General features: G+C 40.0%; 1 protein-coding gene across 1 annotated transcript in view; it reads right to left on the bottom strand.

Moving 5' to 3' along the window:
• The window catches only part of myripb (myosin VIIA and Rab interacting protein b), a gene marked incomplete at both ends in the record, with an annotated part of 325,794 nt that overhangs the window by 25,969 nt on the left and 277,579 nt on the right, over positions 1-22,246 (bottom strand). Inside the window, 7 exons of the mRNA XM_081352764.1 lie at positions 2,404-3,489; positions 4,847-5,493; positions 6,396-6,585; positions 7,392-7,577; positions 9,307-9,387; positions 9,669-9,766; positions 10,598-10,678. Of these exons, the coding sequence (XP_081208890.1) occupies positions 2,404-3,489; positions 4,847-5,493; positions 6,396-6,585; positions 7,392-7,577; positions 9,307-9,387; positions 9,669-9,766; positions 10,598-10,678 (2,369 nt within the window). The remainder of the gene's footprint in view (positions 1-2,403; positions 3,490-4,846; positions 5,494-6,395; positions 6,586-7,391; positions 7,578-9,306; positions 9,388-9,668; positions 9,767-10,597; positions 10,679-22,246) is intronic.

Here is a 22,246-nt window from a genome sequence, read left to right as displayed (position 1 = left end):
CAGTATATATATATATATATATATATATATATATATATATATATATATATATATATATATATATATATATATATATATATATATATATATATATATATATATATATATATATATGTATATATATATACTCAGCATAAATTAGCACAAAATATTTTTCTGTTCCATAATGATCACTGTTACAAATCAAAAAAAAAAAATTTTTTTTAAACATACACTTCAAAACAGAGAAAATGTCATCAACATTTGTAAAATAAGTACTGCTCTGACCCTTCTTGGATTTGAGTGTACAATTTCACAACAAATTTTCACCTCTATTCTGTTTAACTCAGTGGCGGAGCCAGAGGGGTGTCCGGGGTGCCACCCCAAAATTTTATTTGCTACTGGCAGTTGCTGCTGCTGATTTTTTTTATTTTTTATTACGTTCGCCGGCAGCGCGCACAGTTTTCAAATGGACAAAATCTTTCGTATTCAGAAGAGAGAATATGGTTGCAGCTCCTTAACTCCTGGAGGATGAATGCCTCCTTGAATGCCCTGATGTTTGATAGGGAGTGTTGCTCAACTAGTCTCAATAGTGCCCAATAGTGTTAAGGTCGTGCAAAATACTTGTCAACTGAATTATTCATTTTTATTTATTTATTTTTTTACCATGGGTGAATGTATAGATTCATTGTCATGTTGAAAAAGTGCTTAATAACACCGAGAATAAGGAGAAAACAGCATCTTGTATTTTATGATTTTTCGTGACACACCATCTCACAAAGGTGTGTAAATTCATGACACCATTGATTAAGCACAACTCTCCCACTCCTTCAGTACTCAAACATCATAAGAACCTCTATAGCACAGAACTTCAATGTGGGGACCAGGCACTTCTCACATACTCTTCCTACTTGCCACTTGCAATGGCATAGATTTTAGGTGATGTTAGATCCAAAATGATTGATTTGGTCTAATGAGACCAGAGTATGGACTACCAGAAGTTCTCCTGTTCTTTTCTTAGCAAAAAAAATAAATAAAATTTAATTAATCACAAAATGAAAGCTTAAAAGTGAATGCCTGATTGTTTCAGTCCATTCTTTTGGGGTTTCTGTGTTACTTTTACTATATTTTCACACTTAAAACATTGCATTGGATATGCTTTTGTACCATTGTCCTATTTCATATCAGAAATGTCCTTTAACTTGCACCAGAAATATACTATTTGTTTTATTTTGTAACATTCATCATGAGGTTGTACTAATTTTTGCAAATACATTTAATCACTTTGAAAAGAAAATCTTAGTAATAGTAATATTAATATTAATATTAAATAATAATAGCAAACAGTGTATGTAGTATTTTGTGTGTGTGTGTGTGTGTGTGTATATATATATACACTTCATACACTGTTTGCTATTATTTTTTAATATTAGTATATTCCTACAATACTAAAATATACTCATACTACACCTTTATATGCTATTAATAGCTATACAACTGTACATAACTGAACATTGCACTACAACTACATCTCACTTTATATAACACAATCCATACTCTATCCTGTTTTACTACTTTTTTTTTACTGCTTTAACATTTCAATTTCATGAGCCATGGCATATCTTACTTTGTCTATGTAATTGTCTGTCTCGTAGTATATCTGTATTCTATTGTTGTTATACAAATGTTAAAGGAGGCCTTCATTATTTGAATTTTAATGGACCATCAATGATGGCCAATTAATAGTACTTAAATATGCATATATTTAATATATATTTTACAGTGATTTAAAGTGAATATGCTAAAAAAAAGAAGCTAAAATTATGGGGTAATAAAGACAGAACAATCTATTTCCACAATGAAAAATATGTATGCTCATTTCATGTACATTACATTATATTACATTAACTACATCTCCACAATTAATGACTCTATCGAGATCAAGTCTATCTATCAAGATTCTAAGTTATTTGAGAAAAAACTTTTTGGTACTCTACCTAAATCATAAACCACTGAAATCGTTTGAGAGATGTAAATGTATTGTGCTTTTTATCCAGAAAAACCACAGTTCTTTCATTTATTTATATCGTTTAGGGTAGTTTTGGCCAGTCCAATATGGTGGATTTGTTAACATATCGCAGCAATGGGCCAAAGTGGCCAATAAAGCATAAGTATTTATATGTCTATGGATATTTCCTTTTCTACAGTTGATTTTCTCTTTTAGGTCATCTACTGTCCTGGTGGAACAACAGAATCATGCTGATCAAGGTAGTTAAAGTTAGTAAAACTGTCAATAAGTCTACCTGAATAACTGTGCATGAGATTTTGCAGTCCAGTTAGGCAGCTCACTACAGTTTAGAACAAAGCCTGGGTGAATTATGTAGGAGAGGAACTTTTAGTGGAACATTCTGGACCAGTGCTTACCTCTGATGGAGACAGTGGCTCCTCCAGACCACAGGGGACGCTGTCTGAAGATATAGCTGAAGACCTGGTTGTCTTTGTCTCGAGTTGTTCTTGAGTTTCTGACCCTGTTTCTGATTTGCTTCTCTGTAGTGACATTCTCTTCACTTTTTCCTTCTCTGTTTCATTGTTGTCCTCCTCTAAATTGTTATTTTGCTTTATTACTCTAGCTGGTGCTCCCACAGTTTCACAGGGCACTTCCTGTTTATCTTCTTCTTTGGATTTCACACTCAATTTAGGCTTTAATTTCTCTTTTTCCATGCGTATGCTTTTCCTCTTTCTTTTTATCTCTCGCTCAACCTCTGATTGCCTCTCTTGCCCTTGTTTCAGTTGTTTCTCCATTTCCCTCTGTCTTTCCTGTTTCCTCACAACCTGCACCTCGATCTCTCGTTGTCTTTCTCTGTCCCTCTCGATTTGTTTCTCCAGCTCTCTTTGTCTTTCTCGCTCTCTTTCTACTTGTCTTTCGATTTCTTTCTGTCGCTCCCTTTCTCTTTTCAATTCTCTCTCTATATTTATCTGTCTCATTGCATCACTTGTGTCCATCTCTCTAACCGTTTGTCTTTCATTCGGCTTCTCGGTTTCCCTCGGTTTCCCTTCCTTCTTGTCTCGTTTGCTCTCGCGCCTCTCCTTCGGTCTCAGTTTCTCACTTTCGTTCTCCCATAACCTGTCTTTTTGCTTGTCGCCCACTTCCCTGATTGGCTCAAAATTAGATGACATTACATCCCTCTCGCTGACTTGGCCAACCAGCTCACCGAGCTTGGATCTCAGTTCCTGTTCCAGGGTTTCATTTACAGAGGAGCCCCTGAGCAAAGGGCCCTGAAGGTTGAACCGTGGTTTGCTGGCCCCTGATTGGCTCCACGTCAGTGGGCTGGCGGCACTGGAGTTGTGAGCCACAGTGTTCTGATAGTCAGGTTCAGGGGTCATGGCGTCAGAGGTGAAAAGGTCAGGAGGTGTCACAGTGTCTGGAGTCTGGTAATTCAGAGGAACTGGGTTCTCCTGGCTCTGTTGGCGGCGCATCATCATGGCGTTGAGGAGGACGGCACTGTTCTCCTGAGATGTTTTAAATAGAAGGAGAGTTGAGGAGCAGAGAGAGAGATACAAATTATGAAAGAGAAAAAATAAGAAAATAAAATAAAGACTTCATGGCTGAGATAAATGAGTTAAAGGATGGTCACACCATTTAGCCAAATAAAAGCACAACCCCTGCCCTGCAATGCCACCTACTGGAGTCAAATTAAACCACATTCAAGTTCACAACATTTCCAAAAAAAGATTGCTGGTTTTCTTCATTTTTGCTTTTAATAATTTTTTACTTTCTGTCTCTGCAACTCTTGCTAAAATTGTCACTCTCATTAGTATCTAAAAGGATGACAAATAATAAGTAACATACCTTAACCTTTCAGTCATATACTACAATTTGTTTGTTTTTGTTTTCAGAGAATAACTGGATTTTAAATGTATGTAAATACTTATATCTGTCTTGTTTTAGGAACGATTAAATATATTCTCTGAAAAAGAGAAAACAATTATTAACCAATTAATCAAATAAAAATTGCAATAGAGCCTTTCCCCCCAAAAATAAAAGAATATTATATATATATATATATATATATATATATATATATATATATATATATATATATATATATATATATATATATATATATATATATAATATGTAATTAATAATATAAAATTATAATTTATATATATATTATATGTGAATGCTCCAAATAACTGCAGACTTCCTCAGTAGGAGATATTTGATGTCGTAAAAGCAAAATGCGTCACTTTTTTATTACATTTTTATGAACAGAGGGGGAGATTTCTCCAGAAGATAGTGAGATGAGTATTAAACGTTTTTCACTACAAGGAAAGGACAATAATTTAACAGTAATGCCTTAAAAAATAAAATAAATAAAAACACAAAGTAGAAGAAATTACAACTGAAATATATTACCACTATATTCTAATATTTGAGGTGATAATATATTAATATGATAACATTAATGTATTATTGTACATTATTAATATAATATTAATAAGTTGATAAGAATCAAGGCTACAGTGATATCCTATTAATTACTATGATATCTTAATCAATTGAGTGGGGTTAAAAAACAGACTGTAAGATACAAGTCCACTTTCATGGCTAGGGTGTCACTCGATTCACTTATTGGAGAAAAGTTGATTAAATTGATTGGTATCAATTGCTAGTTAGTTTCTGCACACCTATTGTATATGTATTTTTATGCTAGTTTGTGCTTTCAGGCTTGATATCTAAACAGCAGCTAGACGTTAAATCTTTATCATACTATAGTTGAAAACACACCACTATATGTGGCAAAATAGTCTCATTATGATTTATCAATCTAATTATAAACCAGAAGGCTGCTCTTTCTCTTACCACTGTGGCAGAGCTGTACAGTTCATCATTTGCTCGGCTGTGCTCTGATGTCTCGCGTTTGCTCTTTCTTCGCCTCCTTGACCTTTTGATCTGCTCGCTCTGCTCCTCCCCATCACTACTGTCCCCTCCCACACGGGGGTTAAAGTTCACATCAAGAACTTCTGGCCTCAGTAGAGGTGAAGCTACACTGCTCGTGGGATGTCTGTAGGGAGGATACGGGTGTGCTTCAGGCAGCCCTTTTTTCCTCTGGGACGTACTGTGGCCTGCTCTGCTCGCTCGAGTGGACGGGGCAGGAGATGTCTCCGAGTCTGAGTTTAGGGTCTCAGTGTTGGTGTACTGACCCGAGGAGGGTGAGGTGATGGGTGGGTGTTGGGTGTACGTCCATTCCGGGTCATGTTGAGAGTCAGTGTAATAGGTTTCGTCAGAGAGACGTCTGCGAAACTGTAACAGGGCTGCCCCCCAGCCTCCCTGGTCCTCGGGGTCTGAATCAGAGCCCATTCCGTCATACGCGGACACAACGCCTGATTCTTTCTCCAGCACACTGAAAACAAGGCTCTTGCGCTTGGTCAGCAGACTGGGCCGGGAATGCTGGAAGCTCTGCAGGGCGATCCAGTTACCATCAGGGGACTGCAGGACTGAAGATGCACCTGTGGAGAGAGACACAAACACATGGACAGACAGATATAGAGGATATGTGTGTGTGTGTGTGTGTGTGTGTGTGTGTGTGTGTGTGTGTGTGTGTGTGTGTGTGTGAGTGTGTGTGCACCACATACACAAACAGAAAATAAGAAAACGTCAAAATAATAAAAAGGTGGTAATTTTCTTGTTTAAGTTTTTTCAATACCAACCAGACGTGAAATTATTTTTGCAATTATGTTTGACACTCGATACAAAATTAAACACTTCACCTTTGTATGCCTATTTTGCACCCAGTAAAATGCATCAAACTTTTAAAGAGACTTAAAAGGATAGTTCACCCCAAAATTAAAATTCTCTACTTTACTAAACCTCAAATTCTGAATGACTTTCTTTCTTCTGTGGGATACAAAAGACATTTTGCAAAATGTATTTTTTGTCCATACAATGAAAGTCATTGGGGTCCAATATTGGTGTTTTGGGACCCCAATGACTTTCACTGTATGGACAAAAACATTTGAAAAATTCTTCAAAACATCTTTGTGTTCCAAAGAATAAAGAAAGCCAGAATTCGAACAGCATGAGTTATGTTGACAGAATTCTCTTTTTTTGTATGAACTATACACTCTCAGAAAAAAAGCTACCAAAGCTGTCACTGGGACGGTACCCTTTCAAAAGGTACTAATATGTACACTTTTGGTACCAATATGTTAATTTTAGGTCCTAATCTGCACTCTTTAGGTACAAATATGTACCTTTTGGAATGGTACTGCCACAGGGACAGCTTTTGTAGTTTTGTAGTGTACCTTTAAATCTTGCAATGAATCAACAATTCAATTGTGTAGATGTCTGAAATTTTGTTCTGGTGCACTAGACCAATGATGAACAGCATGTGTTTTGTATATATTCTTACTAGTATTGTCCAGGCGGTCAACACTCTTCCAACTAGGAAGTGATGATGCTCTGGACTCCCTCCTGAGTGAAGAGTAGTTCTGGATGTCTGTCTCTACCGCTGCACTCTTCGGGACCCCTGGGGCAATTCCCACCTCAGGGTCCTTCTCTGGAGAATCGTCACTTGTCAAAGAGTACGTTGATCTTGACTTCTAAACACACCCATCAACCCACATGCACAACAATGGTCTTTTGAAATTATGGAAAATGCAAGTGTGAACAAATATGTCATTTTTTCAGACCCATTTTTTTTTAAGAAATCAATAATTTATTCAGCAAGGAGGCATTAAATAGATCAAAAGTATAACAATACAAAGACATTTAGAATGTTACAAAATATTTCTATATATCTATATTTATTGCAAGATATAAAAATGTGAAAATATAAGATATACATCTGCCAATTAAATTGTTCCTTTCAACTAGAAACCCTTCAGTCAAATATCTATGTGTACTGTAAGAAGTTTACTGTGGTATACATACTGAGTTACACACAAATAGTAATAACCTTTATAAGAATAGTAATAATTGTTATGTTATAATGTACAAATGTCTGACAGTTTTCTGCACAAAGTGAAACTGTTTTGCCTTTATGCACAATTTGAATTTGGTTATATGTATTTGGTTTGGAAAAGTTTAAGAGGTTCACCAGTTGGGGGTGCTAGAGATTTGCATTATAGCTTATTGGCTTACTGCTATTGCCTATTAGAAATGTCTCTACTACAGCAATGCTGAATAACACTAAAACACTATTACTGATGAATAAGCATTTTTAAGGGATTTTTCAGCTTTTTTTGCATTGCTTCTCCTAGATTCCAACATTCCATCATTATTTTTAAACCGTGTTGTTTTTGCAAGCTGCAGTGTATGTGTATGTGTTACAGATGAGGTCAGGAATATTTAATAAGCACAGTAAAACACATAAATACTGTATGATGTAACTTTAACATGCTCTTACCAACAGCGGATAGGAGCTGGTGATGTCGGCCTGGGCTACTGCGCCGTGATGAGAGGTGGTGTGTGAATGCTGTGTGGCATGTGTGTGTTGTGTTGAGGTAGGGAAAGGTAGCTCACTACTCTGATTCTGAGGCCAAACAAACTCATACTCAGCCTGAATCTCAGACCGTTTCCCCCTCTGAATTATCTACAGAGAGAGAGACATGGAAAAAGAGGAAAAACAGACAACTATAAAAGTTGCATAGGCCTACCAATTTGCATCCGTACAATACACAAATAATGTTTGTACTATATGGTATAGTGTGCAAGATTATGATTAGTGCATCTCAGACTGTACCGTTTTGCAGTGAAAATAGTTTGCCAAATCAGGTCTATGGATGGATTTTCAAAGTAATTGGGCTAATTTTGATTTTAATCACTTATGGCAGGGCAAAGTTGACATGTCAAAGAATATGAGGTCAAAACTGCTCTATGAACTCAAATGTGAATGAAGAAATGAATTATACGTAATAAATGTAGTTTTTTACTAAATTAGATTAGATTAGACTATATTAGGTAGTTATCGAGCTTTTCACTTTAGAATACTGATCCAAATTATTATAATAATAATAATAAACGGAGCAAAAACAATAGGGTACTCTCACCATCGGTGCTCGGGCCCTAATTAGTTCCTTTAGAAGTATGTAGTGACACTTGAGTCATTACTCACTAGTACCGTTACCTTATAATATAAATTGTGCATTATTCATGTTAATTATTGACCTGGATATAGTAGTTCTTAGTAGTTCTCCGAAGGTATGAAAAAAATAGTAGTTACTGATTAGCTAATAGTGAACTACCACATTCAACTGCGAACATTCAAATTGTTAATCAGAGTTTCTTGTTAGTTAATAGTAGTTACTAGAATGTTAATAGTGCGTTACTCATTTGTTCCCGTGTAGTTATTCATTAATGACGGAACAGTATTCTAAAGTGTTACTGAAGTTATATTTTACTAACAGGAAATGACATCTAGTTTTACAATTTTACATTATTTTCATGACAATTGAGAACATTTCCCCCAATTCTCATTACCGTAATGACAAATCTCATTCTTATGATATAAATTAATGATATATTATTTAAACTGTAATTCATGGTAGTATGTGTTGTACTGCCTAAATGTAAAATAAATAAATAAAAGTAATTGTAGTATATTAACATTTTACTAATCAAAGTGATTTAATAAAACGATCTACATCTATTTTCTTAATTTCTTATTTCGTAATAATTCTTAATAAATAATGTTTACATAAATCATTCAAAATTTTGGGGTTCGTAAGATTTTAATAATGTTTTGAAGATCAAAAACACAGTTAAAACAGACTATTGTGAATTATTATAATAAACTTAAAACAACTGTTTTCTATTTTAATATATTTCAAAATGTAATTTGTTCCAGTGATGGCAAGATGAATTTTCAGCATGATTACTCTAGTCTTCTGTGTCACGTGATCCTTCAGAAATCATTCTAATATGCTGATTTGGTGCTCAAGAATAATTTCTTATTATTATCAATATTGAAAACAGTTGAGATGCTTAATATTTTTGTGCAAACTGTGATGATAATTATTTTTCAGGATTCTTTAATAAATAGAAAATTCAAAGAACAGCATTTATTTGAAGTAGACATCTTTATAAAGTTATAGAAATAAAAGTATTAAATTCTTTAAAAAAATAAATGAATGAAATTTTTTTTACTGATCCCAAACTTTTAAACAATAGCGTAAGTTCCATGTTCTTCTATTAATATATATATATATAGTTTTATTTTGACCTGAACATGTTATGGTCAAATTTTATTTGGTATACAGTTACAGTTAATTAAAACCACTATAAACTATAGTGTATTCTCTCAATCATAGAACAGCTCTTACTTTTTGAACAATTGTCGTTGCAAGTTCCTCTATGAGCTCTTCCTTGTGGTCATGCAAATAGCGAGCCTCATTCTGTTTCTCCTGTCATATAAGAGAGAAAGAGACGCAGCGATAAGAGAGAAAAGCGCAGTATTTTTCTAACTGCAGATAGATATCCAGGAAACATGAGAAAATGGTCTAAACAGAGAGATGGATAAGTCAACAACATTTGAACACTACAAATTATATTTTTATACAGGATTCTTAAATGGGTGTGGAGAAGAACAGATGGATGTACACATAAATGTCTGATTGATGAGTGAATATTTGGATGTCTGAATGAAGGATGATTTGGTGGTTTGACATGAACAGGAGTTTCTAACCAGGCTGTCTTTGTAGCTTTCTGCTTTAGCGATGGCTTCTTCTATCGCCTCCTCTGCCACACGTAGAGCGACAGTAAGCGTGTCTGCCATGCTGTGACCTGTATCCACACATACACACATCTTATTATCTGTTTAATGTCTATAAAACTAGATGCACAATGAAAGCAGATTGTTTTCTCTGTGTATTTGTGTGCTTTTGTGTATGTCGAGTGTTAATCTTCATAGAAATTCATAGACCATTCGAGTGCTGTAATAATTACAGCAATTGACCAGCACTCATAGTCAAGAGCCCTTGTTCCTCATGCCAATGGGTAACACAATATTGTGGCTTGGGGGGGTGTTACAGATTAGGCATTGGGTTCCATATACAGTAGATTAAAAAATAAATGAATACTTTTATTCAGAAAGGATGCATTAAATTGATCAAAAGTGACAATAAAAGACATTTGTAATATTACAAAAGATTGCTATTTCAAAAAAAAAAAAAGTATCACGATTTCCACACAACTGTTTGCAACATTGATAATAATAAGAAATGTTTCAAAGTCAAATCAAGTCAAAGCACTAAATTAAGACTGGGCTGTTGAAAATTCAGTTTTTGCCATCACAGGAATAAATTCCCAGGTGAAAAAGACGTACTGTTAAATGTATTAAAAATGCATTAAAGTATATTTGTATTGTACTAAAAACATACTCAAGTACATTTTTTATATATTTAATAGTACGTCTTTTTCACCTGGGTTACATATATTAAAATAGAATATATTAAAATAGAAAACAGCTGTGATCATTACAAATTGTGATAATGACAGCACAGGACTGAGACTAAGGATTTAAAAGGTACTAAGCAGATTTAAAGTATCCTTATGGGTCTGGAATTTGAAAACATATGTGCAGTGAGCAGAAGTATATTGATTTTTTTGTGTTACCTTCACTCTGCCTGTAGAGCGTGGAGTCACTGCCGTCACAAACACTGCCATTATCATTACTGCCTTCATGAGCGCTGACCTCTAACAAAACAACAGAGAAAGAGAGACATAAATCAAAGGAAAACAAAGGATTACAAAGCATTACATTACTCAGACATCTAGACAATGTACACAGACATCTCTTTTCAGTAATGTTCCCTTTCTTTACTTTCTACTACTTTTTTTAAGAATAATAGGCAACTATTTTAAATGCAGAAAGCACCTGGTTGAACTAGACTGTGTTGAAATACAATACGCAAAAGTACTATCACTTTTTGGTAAATTCATCCCTCAGGGTTGAAATGGCCCTCCTTCCACCTCCTCTTTAAATGTCATAGACTTCTCTTTTTGTCTGTGAAAAGTCAGTGTTTGATGCTCTATTTTATCAGGTAAAGCTGTCATTGATATTTAGTGCAAAAAAAAAGTATGGAATGTAATGACGTTTTATATCTGCTAGATTGTAATTTGTTGACAAAACTGATGTGAAATTTAAAGAGAAACTAGGAATGTCATTGTCAGGAATAACATTTTGCTAGAGTGTGTTTGTGTGTGTGTGTGTGTGTGTGTGTGTGTGTGTGTGTGTGTGTGTTTAACAGTCAGATTCAATGCACTCAGTTATATTATACTTTATTAGTTACAATTATCATTTAAAATATTATTTGCTTATTTATATATGCATTTATATATGCTTGTCAGATTAAGATGACTTTTTAGAGACAATTTTGTTCCCAAATTATAGCTAAGAAACCCATAGAATCATTTAACTGCATTCATACGCTCCACTCTTAGGTCTGAGTGACTAAACGCAATATTGCACAGACTAGTTGGAGGTCAAAACTAAAAGGTTAGCTTGAGAAAAAAAAGTGAGAGACGTTACTGTGAAATGGATATACATGTCATTGCGCCCACCTGACCAGACGGTTACCTTTTCACTTTCTTTTTTCAGCTGACCCAGAGAGAGCGCTAGCTCAATATCACCATGACAACAGCACAGAGAAAAAGACCACCACACATCCTGCCTGGTCTGTAACCGCAACACGCAGAGCCAGTATCACTACTAGCAGAACGCAGCCAGGCAGAGATTGTCATGTTTACTGCATGATTGGAGAGCCATTATCATTAAAAACATCAGGAATGGCTGTTTTTGAGTTTTGAGTAAATATTGTGTAAAATAAAAGAATCATAATTAAATAATATTTAATAATAAAACATATAGTAATTAAAAAAAAATCAACACCTGAAATAGCTGTTTTGAGTTAATACTCTTCAAAATAACAAATAACAACTTTACTGCCACTAAAATGTTTAAAAAACACCCACTTCTGATGTTGATAATATTTTGAGTAAATATTTTGTAAAATTATCATAAAAAAAAAAAAAATAATAAAACAAATTAGTCATATTATTATAATTTATAATAATTTAAATAATAAATATTATAAATGACTGTTTTTGAGTTTAAATAAATACAAATATAATTATTATAATATAATTAATATAATATAATAAATATAATATAATAATCAACACCAGAAACTATAATAGTATAATAATACAACTATACCTACTACTACTACTACAAATAATAATATAATTTTAATATAAAATAAAACCAGAAATGTAAAAAACAAAACTGTCACGCTGTGGCTGTATAAAGGAGCTTACAACGAAGGAGAATACAGAATCAACAGTTTTTAATAAATACACGTAGGGGAAACACAAGCAGAATGACTGTTGAATGACTGAAATGAATGACTTTAAGTTTTGAGTAAATATTGTGTAAAATAAAATAAAATCCGTATGCATTGGTCATCCAAAATCTTATACTGTATGGTTCAAGAGCAATCTCACAAAAGATTCATAGAGCTGAAGGTCCTGGTATCCACAGCAAAGCAGAAACAGGAAATGTGATCTGGACACTGGAAAAGTCTACATACACTGCAGGAAATCATATCACCTCTTGAGTCCCACCTTCACAGAGTAATTTAAACTGAGTCTGGCTCATAGCTTAGGGATCACACACTATGAAATGACTTTCAATTTAGAAACACTGAGAATTCAAATGAGTTAATTTAGGAAATGTCAGTTCATTTGTGTGTACACACAAACTGATATAGACTAGCAGACTCACTCACAGACAGACTATCAGTTCTAAGAATAGCCCTTAATTTGGCTGAAAACAAGCTGAAAATCTAGAAACAGTATGTGTGCGTCTGACAAACTGATAATGGCACAGTTGTACACTATGACAACAGTATAATATGTGATCTTTGTCACACCCAAACACATAAACCATAAAAATAAAAAAGGTAACCTTGCATGGCATTTTTTTCAGTGTATACAGCACACAAAACACATGTCTGTATTACTCTCTCTTATTTATATGAACTCATACACAGATTTTTAGAGTATGGATGAGTCATATTCCCTACAGCTCAAAGACACACAAATCAAGGTCAACTTAGACACATATACTGTCACATTTTGGGTTTTGTTTCTTGTTCTTGTCATTGTCATGTTTCTGTCTTGTCATGTGATTCCCTGTTTGTCATGTGATCCTGCCATGTGTCTTCTCGTTCTCGTTCTCGTTCTCCTTCTGTTCCATGCCTCGTCATGCCTTTATTTTATGTTTGATCATGTTTTGGAATTAAAGTTGAACTTGGGTTCTCACATCAACTTGACTCCAGTGGTATTCATTACACATCCATACACATACACAAACCCAGCTGAAAGGTTCATCTCCATATTTGCCAGACCAGAGCTTAACAGTAATGATTGTTCTATGACATCAAGGTGACACTGTCTAGCACAGGTGAAGTTGAAATTGCGAATATGATTTGTGATAAGAAGCATTAGAAAAAAACATGTTTATAAATATTACAATTATAAATAAATCCCCATATGCATCTGTTTTCCATTACATTATTTGCCATTTGAAAACCTTATAATAAATTATTTGTTGTAAAATAATGTTGATTGCTAATTGTTTGATACAATTGCTAACATAGTTGATTATAAATTGTTCTAAAAACAATTTAATAAAATTAATTATTAAATAAATATAATAAAATAATGTTAATGGATAACACTTTATAACAAGTATACAGTAATAAAGTACTTACAAATCATTTGCAAACAATTAGTTTATAGATAATTCATAGTTAAAAAAATAAATAATTGCTTACAATTCCTGAAACTATGGCTCAATTTCTCTACACACAAAACCACTTCATTAAAAAAAACACTTCATTCAAAACTATTTTAACTCTTCTAAAAATTGTTTTTGCATAGTAACTCTACACACGAACATCAAATGATTAGCCATATACACATCAAACTACACACAGATGTGAAAAATGTAAAACGTACTCGGTTACTAACGTAACCTCGGTTCTCTCTAGAGAGAGGAACGAGTACTGCGTAGAATACGCTATGGGAAAATCCTTTTCCACGAGAATACTGAAGCCAAAAAATTATCCTTTAATTTTGTATTAATGTAAAACGCGTTATATAAATACCGCTCGCAGGCATTATTTCTCTGGTTTTTCATAGTCGAAGCAACCAGAGCGCGTGCAGGCACGGCAGGATACGCAGTACTCGTTCCTCTCTCTAGAGAGAACCGAGGTTACGTTAGTAACCTAGTACGTTCTCTTACGAGAGGTACTCTCGTACTGCGTAGAATACGCTAGGGGAACCTACTGTAAAACGCCGTGCGTGCTGGGATCTGATACCATAGACTCAAGGGCGTCCGCCCGGAGTTCATACAGTACATAATCACCCAGGGGACTCACAGGGAATCCTGGAAGAGAGGGGGGTTAGCCACTATCTTCCTTATAGCAGCATAGAGCAAGGTTTGCAATACTCAATAGCTGCATAACTGACAGCGCCAGTTATGAGATTTTGGCCATACTAGACCGACAGTAGTCTGGCCTGTAGTGCGGGAACCTCTAGGTTGTAAAACCTTATAAATGTAGACGGAGAGGCCCAGCCTGCCGCCATACAAATATCTTGCAAGGCAATCCCACTTGACCATGCCCACGATGAAGCCATGCTTCTCGTGGAGTGCGCTTTGACACCCAGCGGGCACTGCATGCCCTTGGTTGTGTAAGCTAGCGCTATTGCGTCCACTACCCATCTGGATAGGGTCTGTTTCGAAGCGGCTAGTCCCTTAGAACACCCGATGAACGAAACAAAGAGCTGCTCCGTCTGTCTGAAAACAGACGAGCGAGACACATAAGCTCTTAACGCCCTGACTGGGCAAAGGGAGCTTTCGTCCATATTTCCTTCAGTGACCGGCAGGGCAGACAGGGAAATGACCTGTGCTCTGAACGGTGTATTGAGGGATTTAGGAACATAACCGTGCTTAGGTTTGAGTATAACTCTAGAGTCATTCGGCCCAAATTCCATGCACGTCGCGCTTACTGAGAGCGAGTGTAAGTCCCCTATGCGCTTCACTGAAGCGAGAGCCAGAAGAAACGCCGTCTTGAAAGACAGGTGTTTAAGATCAATCTCCTGCAAGGGCTCAAATGGATGACCTTTCATGACTTCCAGTACCGTAGAAAGGTCCCATATAGGGACTGTGGGAGGTCTGGGAGGATTCAGTCTCTTAGCTCCTCGAAGGAAGCGAATGACTAAATCGTTCCTTCCAATAGACTGGCCAAGCGTGGTCGAAGAGAACACTGCTATGGCCGCTACATAGACTTTGAGCGTGGAAGGGGACCTGCCCTTATCCAACAGCTCCTGTAGGAAGGAGAGAACCTCCGTCACACCGCAATGCAGGGGTGACACACCACGAGCTGTGCACCAGCTAGAGAACACTGACCATTTTGAGGCATAGAGACGTCGCGTAGACGGAGCTCTGGCCTGTGTGATAGTGTTTAACACCTCTTGTGGGAGGTCAGCGGATACCCGTTGAGGGCCCACACATGGAGGGACCACAGCTCTGGGTGAGGATGCCAAATCGAGCCGTTGGCTTGAGAGGAGGAGGCACTGGCCACGGGGCGGTGCTCGTTAACTGCATCACAATTGGGAACCAAGGTTGGCTCATCCAAAGTGGGGCTACAAGCAGCACTGAGCATCCTTCTTCCCTGACCCGTTCTACCACCTGAGTCAGGAGGGAGACGGGGGGAAAAGCGTAGAGAGGACGGCGAGGCCACTCGTGGGTCAGCGCGTCCTTGCTCTTTGAGAAAAATTCTGGACAGTGAGCGTTTTCTTGAGACGCGAACAGGTCTACTTCCGCTCTGCCGAATTTCTTCCACAGCAGCTGGACTGTCTGTGGGTGCAAAGACCATTCTCCTGTCGGAACCTGGTTCCTGGACAGTCTGTCTGGTCCTATATTTAGGAGCCCTGGCACGTGCGCTGCTCTCAGCGAGAGCAGGTTGCTGCGGGCCCATATCAGGAGGCGCCTGGTTAGCCTGTACAGAGTCAGGGACCTGAGGCCGCCCTGGCGATTTATGTAGGACACCACTGAGACGTTGTCTGAACGTATTAGCACGTGGTGTCCCTCTATGAGGGGACAAAAGCGCGTGAGCGCTTTGCTCACTGCCAACATTTCGAGGCAGTTGATATGTAAGAGCTTCTCCTGCTTTGACCATTGGCCAAAAAGCGGTCTGCCCTCGAGCAGCGCTCCCCATCCCGAGGTGGATGCGTCCGTGGACACCACCATCACTCTCGAGGAAGTCCCCAGGCTTACACCTGATTGGTACCAGTCTTTCGCCTCCCAAGGTTTCAAAGCTGCAATGCAAGCTTGATTGACCTTGACGCGAAGCTGACCGGAGGCCCACGCTGTGCGTGGTACTCTCTTTCTGAGCCAGAACTGCAGTGGGCGCATGCGCAGAAGGCCCAACTGGAGAACTGAAGATGCTGAGGCCATCAGACCGAGCATCCTTTGAAAGGCTTTGAGAGGGACTATCGCGCCGCAGCGGAACGAGCCGGCTGCGCGCCGAATGTCCAGTGTGCGCTGAGATGACAGGCGTGCTGTCATTAGCAGCGAGTTCAGTTCTATTCCCAGAAAAGATATAATCTGTCTGGGGAAAAGCGAGCTCTTTTCCCAGTTCACTGCGAGACCGAGATTCTCGAGGTGATCGAGTAAAATGGTCCTGTGCTCTACGAGCTCTGAGTGAGATTGGGCTAGAATCAGCCAGTCGTCCAGATAGTTCAGCACTCGTATGCCCCGTAATCTGAGGGGTGCGAGCGCTGCGTCCATGCACTTCGTAAATGTACGGGGTGCCAGGGACAAGCCGAAAGGCTGGACTGTGTACTGATATGCCTGGCCCTCGAAGGCGAATCTCAAAAATCGCCTGTGACGTGACGCTATCTGTATTTGAAAATACGCGTCCTTTAGATCTATTGACACAAACCAGTCCCCCTGGCGGACGTGCGCGAGGATTTTTCTGGTTGTGAGCATCCTGAACTGGCGCTTCATAAGCGCTCTGTTCAGCTGCCGCAGATCTAGTATGGGTCTGAGACCCCCGTCTTTTTTGGGCACCAGGAAGTATCTGCTGTAAAGCCCCCCTTCGCTTTGAGCTTGAGATAGGGGTTCTATAGCCCCTTTGCTCAACAGTTTCAAAATCTCGGCTCGAAGTAGATGAGCTACTTTCGATTCTACCGTGGTCTCGACGCGCGCCATGAAGCGGTGAGGGCGTCGGCGAAACTGCAGCGAATAGCCTTCTTTTATGATGTTCAGCACCCATCTCGAAACCCCGGGAAGCTTTTCCCACGCAGGTGCGCGAGTAGCTAGGGGCTGGATGCGAAGCACGCTCTGATCGGCTCGCGATACAGCGGCTTTTGTGTGCTGTGACATAAGCGTCGCGCTCATGACATCTGAGGCAGGGGGCGCGCTGATAACAGCGGGCAGAATGCCCGCGCTCGACTCCTCTGCAGTGTTTAGCTGAGAGGAGGAGGGCTGGGCTAGTTTCATGTCTGTGTGTGGGCGTGGGCGCAGAGCAGCGGGCACATACACCACCTTTACAGCATTGCTCGCGTGAGCAGAGCATATGCATACTGGTCCTGTATTTACAGGGACCGTGAGACATGTGGGAAGTAGCGTTTGTGGGCACTGGGTAGTGGGCACTTTTGCTACATTTGAAGCGCAATCGATCTGAGTCGATTTTATGTGCGCGGGCCCTGTGTGAAGGGCTGTGCTTGTGTGTAGGAATGGGCACTGAGTAGTGGGCATTTTTTCTACACATGAAACACCGTCGGCCGTGGCCGGGACACCAGAAAATACACTCTTTAAGGGATTTATCTGGGTAGCCGTAAAAACGGCCTTTGTGTGCAGGCAAGCGGGTAATGGAACCGGCTTGTTGGCTGCTAAATACGCTGGACCAGTCACATTTCCTGGAACTGGACGAGCGGCAAGCTTTGGTGGAAGTCCGGCCGCAGCGGGACTTGGACACCGTCGCTTTCCTAGGCGTGCTAGGACGATTTCGGGGCCTCTGGCTTCAACGCAATCTTCTGCCGCGGGCCACGCGGGGCGGGGCGGCGGCCGGATGAGCGAGAGCGCGGTCTTGAGCTCTGGGTTTGGCGGCGTTGAGAAGAGGAGGCGGCGGGCGGAGGCTTAGGCTGTGAGCTCTGAGCAGACGGTTTCGCACGGCCTGCTGCAGAACCGGAGCGCTTCAGGAGGAAGTGCTTCATGGCCTGGGTCGCTTTCTGCACCTCAGCGAACCTATCGGCGAAATCCTTGACCGAGGTTCCGAAGAGGCCGGCAGGGGAAAGCGGCGCGTCGAGGAACGCGGTGCGTTCTGACTCAGTCATGTCAGAGAGCGTAAGCCACAGATGTCTCTCAGACACGGTGAGCGAGGCCATGCTCCGACCAATGGCCTGTGCTGCTGACTTGGTGACGCGAAGAGCGAAGTCTGTAGCGCTCCTCAAGTCCGGCACGCAGATTGTGTCAGGTCCTCTCTCGTCCATCTGGCGGAGGAGATCGGCCTGGTATATCTGGAGCGTGGCCATGGTGTGCAACGCTGACGCGGCCTGCCCGGCGGCGGAGAAAGCGCGGCGGAGCAGGGCTGACGTCGTGCGGCAGGCTTTTGAGGGCAGCGCTTAGCACGCCGTCCAGCAGAGGGCGGGCATAAGTGCGCTGCAATAGCCTCTTCGACCGGCGGTAGGGAGTGGTAGCCTCTGTTCTTTGCGTCGTCGACAGCGGAGAACGCCAAAGAGACAGAGGATCGTGTCCTGGCCGAAAAAGGGGAGCCCCAAGACTTAGCGACTTCTTCATGAAGCTCAGGAAGAAAAGGCGCTGGCTTGGATGCGGGTGAAACGCGCTCCCCAGGCAGGAAGTAGCCGTCCAGCCGGTTGTGAGCAGGCTGCTCAGGCGTAATCCACTCGAGGCCGAGGCTCGCCGTGGCCTGAGTGAGCACGCGCATGAGCTCCGCCTCAATGCTCGCTCTCTTTCCCGTTGAAGCACGGGCAGGGGGTCGGGATCCTCAGAGCTCGCCCAATCCTCACTGCCTGATGCTATGAGAGAGCAGGAATCCCCCTCTCGTAGCAGCGCGTCGATCTCATCAGCGTCATCGACAGAAGCGGCGGCAGACCGCGGCCGCTGTCCGTCCGGAAGTGAAGCTGATGAAACCGGAGAAGCTGGCGGGCGCACCGGCGAGCTTTGACGGCTGAGAGAGGGCTCCGGGATTCGCTGAGCGCGCCGCTTTTTACGGCGCGGCACAACAGCAGGTGTGGGCGCAGTCTCGTTGAACAGTGCCAAGCGAGTCCTCAGAGTCGCTAATGGCAACAGCTCGCAGTGATGGCAGCCGCCATCAGCGAGCGCGAGAGCTGCATGTTCTTGACCCAGGCAGGAAGCGCAGATGACATGGCGGTCCCCGTCGCTGAGTGTGGCTCTGCACGAGCCACAAGCAGGCATCTTGAAAAAGACGCAGCTCTTTTAGACAGTGTGAGTAGGGCCGGCGAACACACACACACAGTGCAATAAAAGGATATAGGCGCTGGATAGCGCAGCAGGAAGGCGATGAAGGCGGCGCGGCCAGCAGCTTCGTCGACTCTGAGGTGCTTCTTCAACAGCGCGGCTTCTTCTCGGATCCAGCGATGTGAGTTGCTTCGCTGAAGGATGAAAAATCTGAGAAATAATGCCTGCGAGCGGTATTTATAGACCTAAGCCACGCCCGTCTCGGCGGGACCTGACGCAGAGGGCGCGAAGCGCCCTCATTGGGTCTGACGTCACTCTAGGTCTCGCTCGATAGGCTTAAGCAGTTGCCAGCAGACCAGCCAATAGGCGCGCGAGCTGCCTCGCCTATGTCTGTATGCTGCCGCAACGCGTTTTACATTAATACAAAATTAAAGGATAATTTTTTGGCTTCAGTATTCTCGTGGAAAAGGATTTTCCCCTAGCGTATTCTACGCAGTACGAGAGTATCTCTCGTAAGAGAACTACTCTGTAGTTTGACTCTTGTGTCTGTTGCTTATTCAGTGTGCAGGAGTTTGTCATAGTACTTACACATGAACAATATGTGCACAAATACACTGTATGTATGCACAATTGCTAAACTTTATAGTTATTGAACTGAACTGAATCAACACTGAATTGACTTGAGCTCTGTAATGACACTATTAGCTTGTTAGAGCTGTTTTAAAGCAGAAGTGCTAAAGAAATAAAGGTGATGACTTGTATGCATATTCAATATATATTTACAAAATAAAAGAAATGCAAGAGGCTGAAAACATTGAGTTTTGATTTATAAGAGATCAATTTATGTATAAGTGTTTTCACACATGTAGGCAGGGTTTAAAACGAACACCCGCCAACCTACCAAATGCGTGTAAAAATGAACCGTGGCGGGTAACGCTGCCAAATCATTAGCCAATTTAGCATGTTACTTATTATGTTGACTCACTTTGCTGGGGAAGTTCATGGAAGTCAAATCTGTGCAGATTTAGCGCAAATACTCAACTCGTGAGTCATCATGATATATTAAATACAGTGTATTGCATATAATCTGCGCATATCTGGCTTACTTAAACATGCACGTCACTACGCAACAAATAACGGCACGCTTGTTCATTTGCATTGAAGCAATAGTGAAGATTAAAAAGCATTTGGTTAACATAAAAAACATTGTTATTTTCCAACATTCTACATTTTTTGATGTTCTTTGTACTGTATTGATCTGTCCACCTAAAACACATTTTGGTGAAAATGATGAGGATGAAAGAGATGCTGGATGACAGGATTTTGTTTGAATTAGAAACGAATGTATGAAATCCAAATTTTATAGCTGTGGCATAGTTAATATAGTTAATTTCTTTTCTTTTCTTTTTTTTTGGCTTGTAGAAGTTCTGAATGGCCGGTAACTTAAACATTTTGAAGCCAATGTTGTTGGGATGAGGGACATGAGGGATGTTGTCGTTCTCTCTACATATTAAGTCGTGGCTACGAGAAATGGATGCTATTCCCTCAACATATTAAGTCGTCGCCACGAGAAATGGATGTCGTTCCCTCAACACATTAAGTCGTGGCCACAAGAAACGGATGTTTTTCCCTCAACATATTAAGTCGTGGCCACGAAAAATGGATGTCGTTCGCTCAACATATGATCTCGTGCCCACGAGATATTATGACGTTCCCGCGACTTAATATCACGTTCCCATGAGTTTATATGTTGTGGCCATGACAAAACTAAGTGAACCAAACATGTCCCCTCCCAGTCACCGTATTTCGCTAAGTGGGCCTCAAGTTCCACTTTTAATGTCTAAGCAATTTGAAAAAACGGTAAGCAGGGATAAAAAAAATTCACTTTAAAATGTGTTTAATACATCACAAAACAGCATATGCATTGCTCTAACAAATGTATTGTGATTGCAGTGTTAAAAAGTAATTGTCAAAGTGATATATCATTTAATCAAACCTATGAAATAAATATTGCTTCTCTATCTGCTCTGTTCTGTCTCTAGAGCCTTGCTCTATCTCTCTCTCTGGGTGCAGTAAAAGTGTGGTGTTATAGAGATAGACCATTTAACAACTGCAGCCATGACCTACTGTGAGATCACTTCAATGTTTCACATCAATGTTTCTTGTTTAATTTGATCTGTGTGTTTTTCAAGGACAGAGAGAAACAGTCAAGCAAGCTTGAACACACAAACATGCATTCATTCACTTATGAGCAAACTATACAGTAGCTGAACTACACAAACTGCGGCTACACATAAATACTCGCTCTCTTGCACAGATTAACCTGTACAAGGACATGAACCCTCATGACACACAAGCACACAGACAAACACGAGGACTAGAGTGCAAATGAAACTATAAAGCAGTGACAGATCATTTATGAGGAGGAGGAAGTTACTCAATCATTACGTCACTGTCCACACACACATTCAATGTGCTCACTGACTCATGTTGGATAATCCGCATTTCTCATTTCAAATGAAAGCCTAGCAGCAGTAATCCTATTTCTTCTGATAGCGAGAGATAGAGAGAGAGATGAAAGGTATATGTGGGTGTTAGTCTGATGGTAAGGGGATTATTTCATTTTACACTATACTACACATAAAAGAGTTTTAGTAGTGACTAGTGAGCTACTACTATCACCATTGCACTGTTACCCTTTTTATCACATGGATTGATAGCAAAACTATATAGGTCAGTTATTCTAGTAT

This window comes from Scardinius erythrophthalmus, assembly GCF_964197995.2.
Source record: "Scardinius erythrophthalmus genome assembly, chromosome: 22".
Classification (NCBI taxonomy): domain Eukaryota; kingdom Metazoa; phylum Chordata; class Actinopteri; order Cypriniformes; family Leuciscidae; genus Scardinius; species Scardinius erythrophthalmus.
The sequence above is the reverse complement of the archived record's forward strand: the minus strand, read 5'-3'. Positions and strand labels throughout refer to the sequence as shown.